Raw genomic sequence first — 19,541 nt, 5'->3', positions numbered from 1 at the left:
CTTAGTTCTCACAACCGCAAAACAAAGATCTGAGGACATCCCATTTGGGGTCATGTCAGAACGACCTTTCATTCGACCAATCAGAGCGTCGCTTAACGGATCATGAAAGTGACAGTCGGAATATGATTTCTAATAATGCAACCTCGAAAAATTTAACATGGGGTTTTCCGAACGATAATTACGGGCTTAACGACTGAATCTACACAATCTAGACCATCTATTAGCCATTCCAGAATGTTCTTTTGTTCAGGTTTCAATTTGTCAAAATATGTTTCGAAGCGTAGTCGCCAATTTGAAATTAGTGCCGAAAAGCACGAGAAAGCTGCCTTCTGGCTAATATCGACTTCTTGTCAGTCACTCCATTGGTCCGTCAAAGTTCGCACAAGGTCGGTCTGATGTGACCCGTAATGGGTGTCCTCAGATCTTTGTCTAGCAGTAACGAGAACTAAGATCTGGTTTTAATGAGATTTGTGATTATGCTGTCCGTCTGACCCTGACATGTCCCTTTGAATATTTATGATTGCGTTTAAATTGTGGTGTAATTAAAAGGAAAGGAATCAACACGTTTATGCATCATTAAAAATAAAAGGCAATGGCATGTTGTTTTACGCCGGACACCAAGCCTTTTAACCTGTGTCTCTTGAAATCAAGTATGGAACAGACAAATCAGTTTGGACAATACAATTATTGACAAAAACCATGACCAACTTTCGCCATCCAGGCAACATGTTTGTTTGTTTGTTTGTTTTTGTCTGGACCAGTGACATCATGAGCATTCATCTACGCAATTGGGACACTCTGATATGCATCAACTTAGTCATAAATCCTGACCACCCGATCCAAAGTAGTTACCCCTTACACATAACAATCTGCAATGTAAACATCGAAAGTAGTCCTACATGTTCTCGACTAAAACGATCAAATCCGCATGATTCAGGTTACTATCGTTACTAACAATTATTGCAGATATTCTGCTTTGCACAACCTATACTACATACTGAGCTCAATTAACGTTCGCCTTGTAGTTAGTTTGCTAATCATCGTCAATACTATATATGTTTATTGCACGTATTTCATGCACCCGTGAAGATCCGGGTTCGGATAGGTCTTCAGCAACCCATGCTTGTAAAAGGCGACTCTGCTTTTCGTAAGACGACCAACGGGACAGAGTGGTCAGGCTCGCTGACTTGGTTAACACATGTCATGGTATTCCAATTGCGTAGATCGATGCTCATGATGTCAATCACTGGATTGTCTGGTCCAGACTCGATGATTTACAGACCTCTGGCATACAGCTGGAATATTGCTGCATTAAACAACAAACAAACGTATTTCTTTATCAACAAATCATTACTTTTCTTTTTCCGACAGGACCTGAGCACATGCCGCAAGTTTAACAAAATTACAGTGTAGTTTTAAAGTTGTAGGTACTTTTTAAGCTTTTTATACTAGGCAAAGAGGCTGCCTAGTCATAAATATGATTTCAAAGGTTCTTATGCGATACGAGGCCTTGTCGATGTGAGTGTTGCCTTATAGGTGCCAGAACCCTAAGATCGTGGATTTAAATCCCAGCTTCGCCCTGATACTGTTTCTAAGATTGTCATCACCATACCCGAACTGGTTGGTTTCACCAAAGTGGTAAACGTTTGAGACCTGAATCACTTCTCTTCGAAGTCGCCGCAATCGCTGTGCAGAGTTGCCGTCCCTTGGGAACGCCAGAAACCTATGATTATGGTTCGAATCTAGGTTCGCCCCGGTTGTTTCTAGGATTGTCAGCACCATACCTGTGCTCGTGGATTTCACCGTTGTTGTGACACGCCGTGATATTACTGGAATACTGTTAAAAGCGGCGTAAAACACATTCACTCACTCCCTTAAAAAAGTAAGGGATCCTAAGAAATACCTTTCCAAAATTGTTTAGTTTCTAGAAATAAATAATAATGAACGAATTGGGAACACATTACATTCTGTAGCTAACTATGACAGTAGATGTAATGGCCGCCAACGATCTTTGAGGACGATAAGGGTAAGATGGGAGTTCTAAACACGAATCAGGCCCATAGATTAATTACAAAACAATCTGGCTTTGCAGGTGTAGCTGAAAAAATATCTTATCTCCATACAAAACTGCCCTGCAGATTTCGGTCGATTGCAGGATTTGCAAAACATGTGTATGATAGATGGAACCGTCACCTGGGCATCAATAGATATTTTCAAAATCTGTTCATGTTTATAATGAAGGTGCTCAAGTAATGAGATGCACTTCGCGGGATAAAGACCCGTTTTCTTTCATTATAGATCTTAAAAATCAAGCAGATTATTTTGGCTGCGGGCTGCCCTTTTGTTTGTTTCAAGTAATATGTTAGGTGGAATCTGATTGGGCATTGGGAGGGACATAGAAGGGACATAACTCGTAATAACCACTGGAGGAGCTACGATCAAGCCACGAAATTACAGTCAAGTATGGCAAGGGTGTAAACTTGACTTCTGTAGTCAGTTAAATCCCTTGCCTCGGGAAGATGTCACACGACTTGAAAAACATACATGTATATGGCCTGTTAAACAGTGGTTTTATTACATGGGCAACGATCAATGAAAGTTTTCACTAAACAGCTAATGTTGCTTCAGGAGTGTGCCTCCATAGCTTGAATAGCTGTTCCCTCTAACAGAAGTTACAGCTCTCCCTGCGACTTTTGTTATCCAGACGTGGTCGCCTTTGTTGAGAAGCGCAGCTGTAGTGATAGAGGCCACGCGGTGCAGGTTATAGCAGTAGCCTCTGCCTAGAAGTTTTTGACCCTTGATCTCGACGGCCATATTTGTATTTTCATTAACCATGACGTTGGCCCAGAACTGATACGTCCCTGTGACAGGTGCTGTGAAGATGCCAGAATGGTTGTTGTAAGCTCCCCCTATATTTAGCTTGACGTCATCGAACTTCAAGACTACACCGTTACCCCAAGAAGTGTCAGAACGAAGTGAGACTTGAAAGGTAACATCGGGTTGCGCGCCCCCTGCAAAACAACAATTCGAATGTATACAGACATACATTTGTTAGGAGTGTACCCACTATACAGTCATCATACATAACAAGGAGACTCACCAAACAATTTAAAAACAATTTAATTCTGGCAAACATCGCATAATGCACAAACAGCAAGAGCAAGCATCAATAATCACAATAAAAAAAGTCTTACTTCATGCTGAAATATTCATTCATATCCCTACAAGATCCATTGAATGTTTCACATAATCTATTATACTCCATTTGTTGAACAAAGTTCACATATTGCCGACGTGGCATATACAATTAAAGTTTCATATATCGCCGATATGGCACGTCAGTTCACACCCAATCCCGACCTTGGAACTCACAACTGTGTCTTCATCTAGCTTTAAGAGACAAATAGCCAAGCTACAATTATATAACATCAGCCTTTATTTGGCTGTGAGCTTACCAGGGCTTAAATACAGACAATATAAAAGGTGGGTAATTGGTCATTGTTTATCACGTCTTGCAATCTCTATAAAAGCAACATAATATATTCAAAGGTATGAATATACATTTCATATACACATGAAAATTAATTAAGCAACACCCGTATATTCTCAGACCGAGCAACTTTAATGAATTGGTGCATAAAGTGTGTAAAGGATTTCCATACCAAATAAATTATTTAGTGAAATAAAGGGTTGAGGAGAAATATAGCCAAGATTACCATGAAAAAATGTGCTTTATTTTGGATTTGGAAACTGACTTAATTTCATCAAAAGAAATAACGAATGTCACTTTTGTTGCACAGACTTAACTGTCAGTACCATGCACACTTCGGGTTCACGGAATTGAAGAATAATGTCCTGCAAGTCCAAATATTGACTTTCAATCAGTGTCTTGCGAAACTACCTGAACCTGAACAACTGCTTCAAGACGCCTCCTCATTCTTTGGATCAATCTCTGGATTAGATTCTGAGGAATTCTGTTCCATTCCTCAAGCAAAGCAGCAGTCAAGTCATTGAGCGTATGGACAGGTCGGTCTCTTTGTCGAACACAACGGCCTAAAATGCTCAATTGGATTGAAATCTGGACTCATGGCTGGCCATGGAATGGTCTCAACAGCAATCTGTTGCAAGATATGAGTGATAGCAGGTGCTCTGTGAGGCCTTGCATTGTCATCCATGAAGATGGGTCTTGTGGTAGGAGGATAATTATCAAAATTAATCAAAAGTGAATCCTCCGCCATGATGCAATGTTCCAGCGAACACGTTGATAAATACCTGCCAAGTCGTGCTAATTAGAAGATAAATACTATGTGTGTGTCTATTTCCGGGATTTTATCGAGTATTTGCATCTTGGAAATTCATCTCGAGACCCGAAAGCGTTAGCTTGAGGGGCTCGAATGAAAATTTCCAAGATGCAAATACTCGATAGAATCCCGGAAATAGACACACACATAGTATTTATCGATATTGTAAACCTATTGTTTTATTTAGAAAAAAACATGCGCACTATTTGACACCTCGTACTTGAACGGTTGTGAGGCGTCAACATCGAACGTTCTGTTGTTGCTATGGTGATTGTGATTTTGGTAATGATGACGGACTACTTTCCTGAGTGTAAGTCATTCATAAGTTGCTGGTGCTTCAGTCGAATGTTCACCGTATTATTAATAATAAAAATAAACAAACTCGAAATCGTCTGCGAGTTTGTTTGTTATTATTATCAGTTACATTATCTGTTGTTATGTCAACATAATCGTTTTTTCAGAGTGTAAACCACCTGGATGCCACAGCGACACATATGTCCCTCCTCTTCAACCCTCACTTCGAAATCGAAAAAAATTCAAAATACATCACGCAGATTAATACACTTCACAGTTTTGAATTCCCCTTTCTCTTTATCATTTACTGTCATTTTATGCAATTCAAAATTACTGAAAGTGACTTCTGAAAATTAGGTACATTGTAAATCTCGCCAAATCACAATTCACGGCGTTATAAAAATATTTACTGTGTGTTTAGAAATCTAAATATCGGATATTTACTCGAATAATTAAAGTAGAATAATTAGCATATTAGTGATCACGGGTATTAAATCACTACTGATAATTCTGAAACGTCGCTGATAAGTCTAGAATCGTTTAGAATGTTTTGGATAATACGCATGCACGAACGCCGAAGTGTACGTTCCGACATATTGGATTGTGTTTACAAAACGCCGGTTATGAGACGATCAGGTATATTTCAATATTTAATTCTATACATGCAACCCTGAATTCCCTCATTCATTTTCGAAACAATGGATAAATGGTCTTTGTCACTAATGCAAATTATCTAGATGAAATCATGCGAAATAAGTTAGGTATGGAAACGAAAACTGCTCGGAAAACTGTACTTGCTGAAATGTAAACAAAGCAAAATTCAGATTTTACACTGTGTAGCCTTTTTAGAGGTACTTTCGTCTAATTGTTGCATACATTGGCTCGATCACGCCTTTGAGAATATTCATGGGAAGAGTATCGTTGCACTCATTATGGAAATACACATATATACATTACAATGATGTGGTAAATTCAACAGAACCCTTTTACAAAAGTTTCCGTCCTGTGTGGCGCCATGACTGACGCTAAATCACGCACAACGATGACGGTAGTTATCTGCATTTCTGACTAATTCTCTTTCTTACATTGGAAAACATGGTACACAAATAACAGTACGCAGATTGTTAGAATGCTTCTGATTACTTACGTGACCCATTTATGTGTATTATCCCTCAATCAACGAAAATCCTCCTCTGGAAATCCCGCGTACTGTTGTCAATGAACACGCCATTTTGTAAAAGTCGGTCACCAGTAGTGATGTCATACGGAAGTAAACATTGTTGTACATATTTGGTAATTTCTTTGAGGTGTAAACTTTCAACTTGGCACCCAGCGTGTTCTTTGTTTTTGTCTAGTTTGCATTTTCACCATCGCCTTGATAATCCAGATATGACGGAAACCTTTTTGTGTCGGGTCACATTATTTATGAGTAGTAAGCAGCACATAGGATGACGTCACTTATGACAGTGGTGTCATGTATAATGCGCTACTGCAATCATGACAAATACACCGGTTCGATGCTTAAAAGATGCTATTTTGGGGTGTGAAAGAAACAGATTACTGCACTCGTGCCTGTCAGATACCATTGATATTACAACTCGTTGTTACAAAGCGTATCTAACTCGCTTTCGCTCGTTAGATACGTTCTGAAACAACTCGTAAGATCAATGGTATCTGACAGACACTCGTGTAGTAATCTCTATTTCCTACACAGTGATTCGGTCGCTTGCTTCATGGAATTCAAATAATATTTTCACCCTTAGACATTTGGTCATGTGACCCAAATTAGCCAATCACAACACAGAACACACTTTCTATAGGTTTACAATTTGTGAGTAGGAGAGAGTTTAATACGGTTGGTGGGTCTTCTGACACTGTATCCTGCTGCTATCAGCCGATTTCCGACTGTCCTGAAGGAAAGGCATCTTCCTGGTAACCACTGTTGCTTTAAAGATGTGCTTGAGTCCCATGGACGGCGCCTAACAAGTCTCAACAATGCTCTATCCTATCGTCTTGTTGACAGGAGTTTGTTCAAGAGTCTTGAAACGATGGAAGAATTGCGCCCTAGTTGACGTCCAATTTGTCTGAGGGACATTCCTGCATTTCTCATGCCAATAATTTGCTACCTTGTAGCCTCTGACAATTTACGACGTGCCATGACAATTAGGGTACTGAATACGCAATACAAATTGAAAGGAGGGAGTGTGACATGTCATGACTCCAAACTCGATTTCAACAATGTTGTCGTTTTGACATTGCCCGTGCACTGCGCGTCGATGCACGTGCATTACATGTCTCAAAAAACGTCATGCTATACAGCAAGATGCAATATGTTACAATGATCAATCAGTAAAATGCTGTTTTTTGTTTCTTAATTCACAGGTCTGTGAATTGTTGCTTGATTAATTTCCATGTGTATATATACTGAACAGCATTGAAAACGCACCACCATGAAAATGGATGTATTTTTATCCGGGCTTAAGTCATATGAAAATATATAAGTGAATGAGTAAAATACGACGTCCTGGACGAAGCATGAAGAAGAACAGCTCGTCAAAACACATTCCTAAATTTTTTGTGAGCGACATCGCCCAAACGCAACAAATTGCGTGCATATCATGGAAAACGAGTAATAGGGGTTTTGCCGCAACTCCACTGGAGCCGGATTTATTTACCTATACTGCTACTACAGATGGAATTTTTTATGTGTCAATGATGATGCGATTCAACGATAGTCATGAGATTAAACTAAATTGACTCTAGCTCACCACCATCTGGAGTCAATCAATGCTTCTATGATATAAATTTGTATAGGTACCACTTCCACTGGAGCAAGATTTATATACCCATACCTCCACTATAGAGGGAATTTGTTATGTAAAAATGATGATGTGATTCAACGATAGTCATGAGATTAAACTAAATTGTAATGAAAATATTTTCTATTACTTTTACTTATACGTATACCATTATTTCTAACCAAGTGATATTCAACATTTTTACTAAGTTCTTCGTTCATTTTACTAGGAGACCAGACTATATATTCTTCTTGGTAATTGGTAAGAAACAATTGATGACCGTATTTGGTTGGTTTGATATCACTGATATAATATATACCTTGTGGTAATTCTCTCAATTTGATAATTTTGTCCTTGAGCATAAATTCCATTATTATATATTTATGTAAGCATTCTTCTAAATGTGATCTAATGATAGTAAGCAATCTATTTTTAATCTCCATCCAGTTCTTTGGTTTTGGCACGGAATAATTGACGCGCTTGTTGTCTCCCCTATTCTATGAACTTTTTTTTCTCGTCTTCGCTAATACCACTGGTCTTACGAGAATTTGACCGAATCTCCTGCTTCATTACGTTGTATTTGGTGAGTTCCGACAGCACTAAACGAAACTCCTCCTCAGATATCTTACAATCAGCCATTGCTGTCGAAATATGATCCTCAATTCTGTTCAACTTTGCTTGGCGAGTATCCTAATACTATTATTATTATTTCTTTTGCAACTTAAGGGAAATTAATTTTATCACTATTCCTGCCAGTCCTGAGACTCCGGCGGCTATTTCCATGCCAAGTACGATAGGCGCGGCGATTATAGTTGATAATAAACCAACACCGGCTACACCGAGTCCCATGCCAGCTGTTACAAGCGCGGTGTCAACTCCGTCCAGAGCATTCACGGCTCTGCGATACTTTTTATACAATCCAAGTCTAAACTCCCTCTCCTTCTCTATTCGATGTTTTATGTCCCTTATTTGAGGTAATCGAAATCCATCAACAGTATCCATCTTTTCAGATGCCTCATTGAGCGCCGGATATAAACTCATAGTGTATATTACGGTCATACAATAGTCTTTAATTGGTCTTGCTTAAATGTTTTGAGAGTATACATCAACCTTATCAAATGAATATTATACGGCATGAATATCTTAGTAAGAGAAATACTACCACTTTTAATAATTTTGACCCCCTCAAGGGTTGCAACGGGTGATGCTCCAATATGAATAATACTGCAACGTTGACGTTGTTGCTTCTTGAGCCATTTAATCGATAGACGTGGTAATATTTCGAAGGCATTTTCCGAACAAAACTTCAATAATAAGCCTAGAAATATTAGGTATTGCACTCAAGTTCAGTTTAATATCATTGAATTCAGTAACCAACTTTAAACTAACATTTTAGACTGCCTGACGACTATATAACATATGACCTGGGTTTTCTGGTAGGGGGGTGACTAACACACTTTTTCGTTTTGATGGGATATAAGCCGCGAGTACAGATGCCACTTTTTATTATCTTAGTTAAATTATGTGCCTTACCCATCATCACATACAGTGGGGTAATGACGATATTCAGTAGCCACTCGATGTTTGCTTCAACCATAGTCCATTTATTATATCCGTTGAGAATAAGATTGTACAAAGTGTTTTTAAGGAGTCTACTAACGTCGACATCGCTTAAATCTCCTAGATTACCTGTGAATGTGACTTCTTTCTTTCCCACACTCTGACGGTGTGGGATAAATTAGGTTGTAAGAATTTAGGCGATTATCACGATCTGTACTTAAAAACCGATGTACTGTTACTCGCCGATATATTCGAGATATTTAGAAAGACATGTTTAAAACAATACGGCTTGGACCCGGCATGGTACTATTCCAGTCCCGGACTATCGTGGGATGCATTGTTGAAGAAGACCGGCGTAGAACTAAAACTACTCACAGATTACGATATGCACTTGTTTATTGAGAAAGGATTTAGAGGTGGTATATCGATGGCAGCGAAAAGGTATTCTAAGGCTAATAATAAATTAGTGGAAGGATACGATCCCAGTAAACCCGACACGCATATATTATATCTCGACGCTAACAATTTGTACGGATGGGCTATGAGTCAACCTTTACCTACGGGTGGTTTTGAGTGGGTCGATGATATCGAAGTGAATAATATCCATAATAATGATGAGAATAAAGGGTACATACTAGAAGTTGACTTGGAATATCCAAGTTCGTTACATAAAGACCATAACAGTTATCCGCTAGCTCCCGAAACATTAATGGTTAATAAAGATTGGATGTCGGAATATCAACGCTCCTTGATGGGTAACACTAGGTTAGCTAACGTAGAAAAACTCGTACCAAATTTGATGGATAAGACAAAATATATAGTTCACTACAGAAATCTCCAGTTGTATCTATCGTTAGGTATGAAACTTAAGAAAATACACAGAGTTCTAAAGTTTGATCAAAGCCCTTGGATGGAGCCCTATATAAGGCTGAACACAGATTTAAGAAAGATAGCTACCAGCGATTTCGAAAAGAACCTATATAAGCTCATGAATAACTCGGTATTTGGTAAAACTATGGAGAATCTAAGGAAGCGTGTTGATGTTAAATTAGTCAGATCTAATGAGGAAGAAAGACTCAGGAAACTTATAGCCTGTCCGGCTTTTAACAGAAGCAAGATATTCGATAACGACTTAGCCGCGTTGCATATGCAGAGAAGCAATATAAAATTCAACAGACCGGTGTACGTCGGTATGAGTATTCTCGACTTGTCAAAACACTTAATATATGACTTTTATTACAACGAACTTAAGAAGCAATACGGCGATAGATGCGAGGTGTTATATACCGACACAGATTCTTTGTTGATGGAAATACAAACCGAGGATGTGTATAAAGATGTGGCAGAAAAAATAGATATGTACGACACGAGTAATTTCCCTCAAAAATAATCCACTGCACAGCATAGTAAATAAAAAGGTGTTAGGTAAGATGAAGGATGAATGTGCTGGGACCCCTATAGCGGAGTATGTCGGATTAAGACCTAAGATGTATTCTATAAAGAAGTCCGATAATGGAGAGATAAGAAAAGCTAAGGGTGTTAAGAAGTATGTGGTAAAAAAGCATATCAAACACGAACAGTATAAAGAATCATTATTCAACGGTAGAACGTTCAAACACGAGATGAACTCTTTAAGAAGTTACAATCATAGGATATATGGATTAAGAATGAACAAGACATCATTATCCCCCCTAGATACAAAGAGATGGATTGATAAGGATGGTGTAACTACCTATGCTTATGGTTATTTAGGGCGGTAATACAGTATCGTCGGGAACTATGAACAACTCTTCTCGTACAAATGCCCTGCCCGGTCCATCTTTAAGATAATAAAGAATAGGCTCTCCTTCTTTCATAACCAATCGACTAATATTATATTTCTTAAGAGACCAAATCGGATCGGTTGCGCGACGTAGGCCTCCTTCGAGTTCACCGGGCTGGTATAAATATCTTACGCTTACTCTATCCGCAAGTTTTTGTTATTGCCTCTCCTCGGTGCTGAAGATTCGGAAGTCACAGATTTCATTTTAATCGCATCGGATGGTTTCTTCCCGATTAATCTCGTTACTTCATTATTCAGCGCTGATACAACAGCTGATAATCGTATCACCCATTCGGTTGATCTCAATCGTTCCCATTTCATTTCGATCCCATACTGATAACCAAACAAACATTCCGCTAATGTCCGGTTAAATCTTTCAACGATAGCTTGACTACGGTGGGCCTCTTTTTCACCACGCCTGATTTCGACATCGTGATTGTTAACGGTTTAGTTACCGATCCCATAAACTCGCGACCGGGATCTACTTGAAATAGCTTAGGCCATTTTAGCGGTCCCCGTTTATATATGCGGCTCCGTGCATTAGCTACTTCTGTTGAATCTTTCGAGGTATGGCTCAGCCTCTTTATATCGACTAGCCACATCCACTACGGTTAAAGCGTATTTATACGTTTTGCGTCTTACCTTATCGTGGGGAAGAAACAAGAGGCCAGCCTGATGAACTTCATTCGTTGTAAATAATATCAAACTTCTTCCTTGGTATATAATGCGGTACTGGTAAGTATATTTGCCACATCGCTTGTTTCTTTAACCAATCCTTGGCCACATCTTTAGATACCTTAGCCGTGGTGGCTAATTTTTTTATTGCTCCTATACCTTTCCAATATCCTCGTGGGCTATAGTAAATGTTATTCATTATTAATTAATATTGATGTTTCTTTTAATTAGTCTCATGACGATCGTTGAATCGCATCATCATTTACACATAAAAAATTCCATCTGTAGTAGCAGTATAGGTATATAAATCTGGCTCCAGTGGAGTTGCGGCAGAACCCCTATTACCTATAAAAATTTATATCATAGAAGCATTGATTGACTCCAGGTGGTGGTGAGCTAGAGTCAATTTAACTTAATCTCATGACGATCGTTGAATCGCATCATCATTTTTGCATAAAAAATCCCCCCTGTAGTAGCAGTATAGGTATATAAATCCGGCTCCAGTGGAGTTGCGGCAGAACCCCTATTACCTATACTACTAAACGTATTTTGTTTCACGGGAAGCATGCAGAGTAGGGCTATAAAAGACAGACTTTTAAAAGCCACATCACTTGTTGATGCAGACGTAAAGGGTACTGACACAAGAAATGCCAAGATTAACAGCAGGGGAACGTGAACGTGCCTTGGGCTTGCTTCAAGTTGGTACGTCAAGAAGAGTCAACAGTCCTCAGGTTAATGAGCAGATACCAGCAGAAAAGAACCACCAGAGATCGACCACGTCCGGGTCAACGTCGTGTAACTACACCACGTCAGGATCGCCATATTGTTCGTCGGCATCTTCGTGATCGTACATTTCCGGCTACCAGGACTGCAGCAACCGTACAAGGCCGACGGGGTTTGATCAGCGCTGACACCGTACGTCGACGTCTCCGCTCAGCAGGTCTAGTGCTCGACGTCCATATGTTGGACCCATACTCACTGATCGACATCGAAATGAACGTCTGCGTTGGGCCAAAAGGCATCGTCATTGGAGATTGCGGCAGTGGCATGGTGTGCTGTTCTCTGATGAGTCCCGTTTTAATTTACGGAATGCTGACGGTCGACGGTGCGAGTGTGGCGTCGACGTGGAGAACGTTACCACAATGACTGCGTTGTACAGTTGGATCGAGGGGGGGCTGTCATGGTGTGGGGCGGCATCAGTCATAACCATCGAACAGAGCTCCATGTTTGTCGTGGAAGAGTTAATGCCCTTTACTACAGGAATAACATATTGGCAAATCACGTCATCCCATTCTTTCATCAACACCAGGATATGCACACCTTCCAGCAAGATAATGCAAGAGCGCACACAGCAAGTGTTTCAACACAGTACCTAGCGAACAATAATGTGCCTCTGCAAGTACGGAACCTGAGAGACCTTGAAGATACACTACGTCAAAAGTGGAATGCCCCAGGACAATATTCGCAGACTTATTCGATCAATGAGAAGACGTTGCATGGCCTGTGTTGCTGCCAATGGTGGACATACCAGATATTGACTTTTCATTTTAACCCTATGTGTCTTCCTTACACTGATGACGTAAATGTAATTACTGTGTGGTATTCCTGTTTCCTTTGTCGTCTTTTTTAATAATCCGTCTATGTCTGTTCTAATTAAAATCGGTCGTTGCTCAAGTTGTTTATGTAATATACTCCTCACAAAACGTTAAGCAACAAATCTATTATGTGTCAGTCCATGTTCATATATTCCAATACCTAAAAACTGACTAAAGCAATACAAAGAAAGAGCACAAACACACATTGTCCTCAAAGGGAACTAAAAAGCGTCTATGCCTAACAGGTTTACAAATGATCAAAAACAGTATCATGAAAACAGTCGTGCAAAATGTGCTGCACTGAAAGATGAAAATCTTTAAATTTGAGTTTAAATCATTTTGAAACAATGATCCAATGTTCAGTAACGTGTATGTCCACCATTGGCTTGAATGCAAGCTTCTACACGTCTTGGCATTGACCAGATAAGCCTATCAAGTGTCTGTTGTGGAATGTTCTGCCATTCTCTCCTTAAGGCCTGTTCAAGTTGATCCAGATTCTGAGGACGAACATGAAGACCATAAACACGCCTTCAAAGAATGTCCCATGCATGTTCAATGGGATTAAGATCCGGAGACCTTGCAGGCTAGTCCATATGCTTGATGTTGTTGGTCTGAAGAAGATCAGTGACAACTCTTGCTCGATGTGGACGAGCATTATCATCCATAAAGATGAAGTTAGGACCTGCTTGTTGTGCCAGGGGAATAATCACAGGTGTGACAGGTCGTCCCTGTACCGTACTCCAACCATGGTTCCACGTCTGATGACCACAAGATCAGTTCTGTGTCAAACCCTGATGCCAGCCCAGATCATCAAACTTCCACCTCCGTACTGGTCGTGTTCAGCAATTGTACAGTTGGCGTATCGTTCATTACGGTTTCTCCACACACGTGCCCTACCATCGTTGAAGTCAAGGCAGAATCTTGACTCGTCTGTGAAGAGAACGTTACGCCAGCGATTGACCCTCCAGTTACGGCGTTGATTGGCCCAAGCAAGTCTCTGTTGTCGATGGTGTGCAGGCAGTGGGATACGTCGTACTGGTCGTCTGGACCTCAGATCCTGAGCGTGAAGTCTGTTTCTTACTGTCTGTGTTGAGACTCTGTTTCCTGCAACTCTCTGAAGGTCATTGTGGAGAGATTTGGCCGTAGTAAACCTGTTTCCCCGGGCTTGGGTGGCTAAATACCGGTCCTCACGAGGAGTCACCCTTCGATGACCTGTGCGTGGTCTCTCTGTCATCAGTCTAGTTTGATGGTATCGAGTTATCGCTCTTGAGATGACACTGCGGTGAACATTAAAATGATTGGCAACAGCAGTTTGGGTGAGACCCCCCTGTACCATTCCAACAATCTGAGCAACCTCAGTTGGCGTTAAGTGACGCCTAGCCATGTCTTAAGTGTTCATGTCTACAAATTGCCCTTGCTGGCAGTTTTTAAGCAATCAGGGTGCATGGGTGAAGTGTGTAAAACATGCATGTCGTGCATTTTGCATGTGTGTTTTGAGGGTGGTTGTATTCAGGCGATGTTATCAGTGTTATCAGGAAAATCTACATGGAAAAGGCTTTAAGTCGAGTATTCGTAGGTAATTCATCTGCCTGAATTTGTTCTCAATGGATGGCATTCAACACTGATGAGAATGTTGCACGGAAAATAATACTTGTTGCCTAACTTTTTGTGAGTAGTATATTTCAAGATTTATTGCTGGTGCATTTTCAAAACTGTTCAGTATATAAAATAAATATATTTAAAATATTCTTCATGAAAATAAAATAAACATATATAATGGATTCTCATAACACTATATAGTACCTTATGCATTTGCTATATGTATTCTTCAATAAAAAGAAATACAAGGCCAGATTTGTGTGAGGTAGGAAATGCATTTATACGAGGAACTGTATATGGTATTGAGCCAAAATGTTGTTGAGAGAACAATTGGTGATTGTAGTCATCTCAGGTATAGGTACAAAGGAAAAGTCCAAGGTGAAGGTCAGCTGCGAACAATAACGCGTATGTCCCCCGTTGGAATCGATAGCGGCCTGACATCTCCTGCCTATGGGAGAGGCAAGTATGCGAATCACATCCTGGGGAATGGTATCCCACTCGGCCTGCAACGGAAAAGCCAACTGCTGCAACGCCTGGGGTTGTGGTTGACGTCGGCGTAGCCGTCTATTCAATTCATCCCACAGGTTCTCTCTCGGGTTCAAATCCGGGGATCTGGGGGGCCAGGGGAGAACATCAACGTTCTTGTTGTGTAGACAGGCTCTTGTGATCTGTGCTGCTGGAATACACCGTTGCTGCTGGCTGCAATTGGGAGGACGTGTGGTAGCAGAATTTCGTTGATGTATCGTTGAGCCGTAAGATTGCCCTGGATATGGACCAAACCTGTCCTGCCATGATGAGAGGTAGTCGCCCACATCATAACGCTACCCCCGGCAAACCTGCCCACTTCCTGTACGCAGTTTCCGGCGTAACGTTCTCTCCGACGTCTGTAGACCCGTGCTCTTCCATTCCCTCGACGGAGGAGAAATCTTGATTCGTCGCTGAACCGGACATCTCTCTATCGCAGTTGAGGCCATACTCTGTGTTGACGACACCAAATGTGACCAATGCGGTCGTTGTTGACGATGTTGTTGACTCAATATGACGCGTCGAACAGGGCGTCTTGCTCGTAGACCTGCAGCTCTTTAACGGTTTCGTACGTTTTGGTCGGAGATACTGCGCAGTCCGGATATTTGCGGTTGAGGTGGCTGTGGTCGTCCTTTCAAATAGGTGGCACAGTCGGATGAAGCGATCTTGGGCGGAGCTTGTTACTCTTGGTTTTCCTGACCTTTGCCGATCACGTGCTGGCCGATGCTGTTGAAACCGATCCCATGGCCTTGTGATGGTGCTGGCCGCTACATTGAAAACCCTAGCTGCAGCTGATCGGGAATCCCCTGCCTGCAAGCGGCCTATGACGTTGTTTCTTTGCACTCCTGTTAATCTTGGCATGTTGTTGAACTGTCACTGTTCGATTGACGCAGATGCCAGGCAATCAAAAGCCATGCACTTTAATACCGTCCATAGTGCTGTGTCCCTTTTGTTAATGCACTGGGTGCGTTTTTTCCGAATCGTACGAGTTTCCCGACTAATGGTTTGCATGTCCTTGTTGTGATCATTTTGATTCGGGAAACACATTAAACCCCTTCATATTGCAGCTCTTGGCCCTCTAATTTTGCTTTTATGGCCAAAAATATCCGTATTGCGTTTCTTTTTTAAGGGTATATTTGTATCATCCATTTATTTATCTCAGGGGGTGAGAGGTTAAACAAAAGTACCCGCTGACATGGTATATTCAATGCAGGGCACCCTTCAAGTATACTTGCTACATATTAACTTATATATCGCCGAACTGCATATACGTCATCCAATCCACTTTTCGTAAAGACTTCATGACATATTGGTTCAATAGGAGATTAATATCTTTGAAAGATTTCTCGTTGTTTGCTATTTGTCTGTCAACATCACAATCAGCTTTATTTCAGCTTTCCCACTGCGGTCTTTTTACTCTAGTCTGGGCCAGACAAACCAAACAAAGGATCCACACCGTTGGGGTACGATGACACACAATATAGAAGACTCTCCATGTACTCTGTATGACAAGCATATTCGCGAGGCAAGAGTGAGTGAGTGAGTGAGTATGGTTTTACGCCGCTTTTAGCAATATTCCAGCAATATCACGGCGGGGGTCACCAGAAATGGGCTTCACACATTGTACCCATGTCGGGAATCGAACCCGGGTCTTCGGCGTGACGAGCGAACGCTTTAACCACTAGGCTACCCGACCGCCCCCCGCGAGGCAAGAGAGTTAACTGACTGCAAAAGTCCAGTTTCTAACCTTGCCGAACTAAGCTGGAAATTCTTGGCTCGACCGTAGCGCTACCAGTGGCTATTACGAGTTATGACCCTTCTAAGTCCCTCCTATTGACAAATCAGATTCCACCTCTGAAATTACTTACATTTGCTTCAAACAAAATGGCGGCACCCAGTGATGACGATCTTATCGAAAATCAAGATCAAAATGGGTTTTACTTCGCTTAGTGCTTCAAATCACGTGAGCACCTTTATTGAAAAAAACATGAAAAGATTTGGAAAATGGCTGTTGACGCTAAGTTGACAGTAAACATGCTTTGCAAATCCTGCAATCGACTGAAACCTTCACGGCAGTTTACGAACCGGGTGTTGATTTCGTTACGCGATTTTGATTGGACTATGCATAGACTCGTTTGTCCAGCCAACATATAACTCCATAATTCCAGCCTAGTTCGGCAAGGGCGGAAACTGGACTTTTATAGGTAGTTACATCCCTAGCCTCGGGAAGATGTATGACAAGAGGGGTGATTTCAACATTCTAATAGTCAACTTTCGCTAAAAAAAGCTCTGATCTCTGACAATTCTCGGGGACGGGATGTTGTCTTTCTTATTGTTTTTTCCCCGTGGATACCAGGATGATATCCCAGAAGTTTCGACTAGTTCGCGACCTATGCAAACAAAAAGCACATTTGTCGCTTTTATTGATATAAGGGCGTATCGTCACTTTGATCAACAAAAATGAAATACAGTTTTGTCTTGGCTTCATAAGGAAATGCGGGCGTCTTTAGGGGTCGCATCGGTAATGGAGACGAAGTTTTGATAAGTCACTTCTTGGTATTCTACGATTTTCCTTTACACTATTTTGACTTGAAACACAAACTAATGATTTCTCATGAGCATTGCTTGTCATATTGTGTGTACATCTTAGAGTCGGTGCGTAAAATAACTCAAATTTTCACTTCGGCAATTTACAAAACGCTAAAATATTTAAGTCATTTTGCAAGTTGGCTGAACAATCGAGCATGCTCTTCTAGGAAGATCTTAAAGAGCATCATACGGCTCTTTGTCAAAGGTTTTTTGATCAAGGTTACAACTTGCATGGCCTCATCAAAGCCTTCAGAAAGTTTTATGGTAGACATGTGGTGGTCCCACACATCCAAGTGGGAATCGAACCCGGGTCCGGCGTGACGAGCTTATTTTCAACTAGTTCAGTGTTATTTAACGCTTATTGAACGTGTTTCAATAGTATTCATAAGTCTTGTGTATACGGTGCGACAGGTAAAGTAAGTATAGTTTGCATATTTAAGAGGTTTAACAGTTCAGTGTGATGTGCTAATCTCAGTATCAGTGTGTTCAGATGTAAAAGAAACAGTAATGTTTCTTGCATATGTCATCTTTTCCTATATATGATGGCGTGGGACATCAAATAACAGAGGCTTGGGCGATGCAAGTCCATTGCGATTATATGTCCATGGTCCGCGCGTTGGCAACTACAGGGACGTGATTGGTCGAAATTTGACGACTTATTACATAAAGATTTTGAATGAACGACTAACCTGCAACTATCGTGAGAAACCAATCTACCCCGGGCTTCTTTACATACAGTGTCTCGTCATTTAGCTTTTGGAAGATGGTCCGATCACAAAATACTAAAGCCTTTTATATGAAAACTCTGTTAACTTTGTTGTAGCTACTGGTGCCCGTTATGGCGGATTTGTGCTGGAAGAAACTATGCCGTCTTACTTTGCTCATTGTGAACGAATCCCGTCCGTTTACTCATAATTATGAGGCTTGAAGAGCGAAAACTTAAATAAAGTAAATTGAAACAATAATTTAAAGTTAATACTACAGAGTAATGTCTATGTTATGAACATACATATGTGTTGTTGTTTTTTGTCACTGCCTCAAGGCCCACACTTTCCTTTATAAGGTGAAGGAGCCCCCAAAAAGAGTTTTCAGGGTCTCCAATTAATTAATTTTTTACTTACTTCTTGTTGCCTTTCCCGTTTCTCTCTGGTATAAGGGTCGGGAACCAGATTTGTGCATGTGAAGTTCTTTCGGCTGGTTTATTTCATCCAGACTCGCCGCAGCCACAACAGCTAAGCACATCAACATGGCACCAGCGTGAAAATTCATGTTGGCAATGTACCTGCTCGATCGTCAGTTACACGAATGACGATAAACCTTAGGTGGTGCTTTAATATGTATTACATCATGCACAACTGGTGGTATCAGCTGTTCGCTACACAGACTATATAAAAATGGAAACACAAGCTATCCATGAAACGCCAACAGCTGGATTTCGTATGATGTCAGGGAGCAACCATTCATTCGGGAGGATAGGGTGTGTGTGTGTGTGTGTGGGGGGGGGGGGGGGGGGGGGTTCTTTACAAAATGATCAAGTCCCCGGTTTACTGTAAAATATTCATATGCCCGCATTGCAGATAAAACATATCTTACCCTTTTCTTGCAGACTGTGTGTATTTAAATATTGAGTCAGGTTTCAATTTACAACTTCTTTGATTAAACTGCGACCTGCTCAAGACTGTAGTCTGAGCAGGGTAGTGTGTTGCATGCGTCAACTCAGTGACGATACAACCCGAGAAGCAAGAGTCTACCGGTGATTGGCGTAGAACATGGCACCAGGAGT

At 40.9% G+C, this 19,541-nt stretch overlaps 1 protein-coding gene across 1 annotated transcript; it reads right to left on the bottom strand.

Annotated features, from left to right (window-relative positions):
- Positions 1-2,553: 2,553 nt before the first annotated feature.
- On the bottom strand, positions 2,554-19,088 carry LOC124111385 (complement C1q-like protein 4). Its single transcript, XM_046471083.2, has 2 exons — positions 18,880-19,088; positions 2,554-3,011 (listed from the first exon to the last, which is right to left on the bottom strand). The coding sequence occupies exons 1-2, from the start codon at positions 19,025-19,027 to the stop codon at positions 2,614-2,616; spliced, it is 546 nt and encodes a 181-aa protein (XP_046327039.2). The 5' UTR covers positions 19,028-19,088; the 3' UTR covers positions 2,554-2,613.
- Positions 19,089-19,541: the final 453 nt, after the last annotated feature.

Source organism: Haliotis rufescens, unplaced genomic scaffold, assembly GCF_023055435.1.
Source record: "Haliotis rufescens isolate VD_foot unplaced genomic scaffold, xgHalRufe1.0.p SCAF_4, whole genome shotgun sequence".
NCBI lineage: Eukaryota > Metazoa > Mollusca > Gastropoda > Lepetellida > Haliotidae > Haliotis > Haliotis rufescens.
The sequence above is the reverse complement of the archived record's forward strand: the minus strand, read 5'-3'. Positions and strand labels throughout refer to the sequence as shown.

What these genes read in the sequence shown, in the direction of transcription:
- LOC124111385 (XM_046471083.2), bottom strand. Translation starts at nt 19,027, where the DNA reads ATGAATTTTCACGCTGGTGCCATGTTGATGTGCTTAGCTGTTGTGGCT. An exon ending in AACGGGAAAGGCAACAAGAA is followed by an intron (nt 3,012 to 18,879) that starts GTAAGTAAAAAA and finishes GTTGTTTTGCAG; the next exon opens with GGGGCGCGCAACCCGATGTT.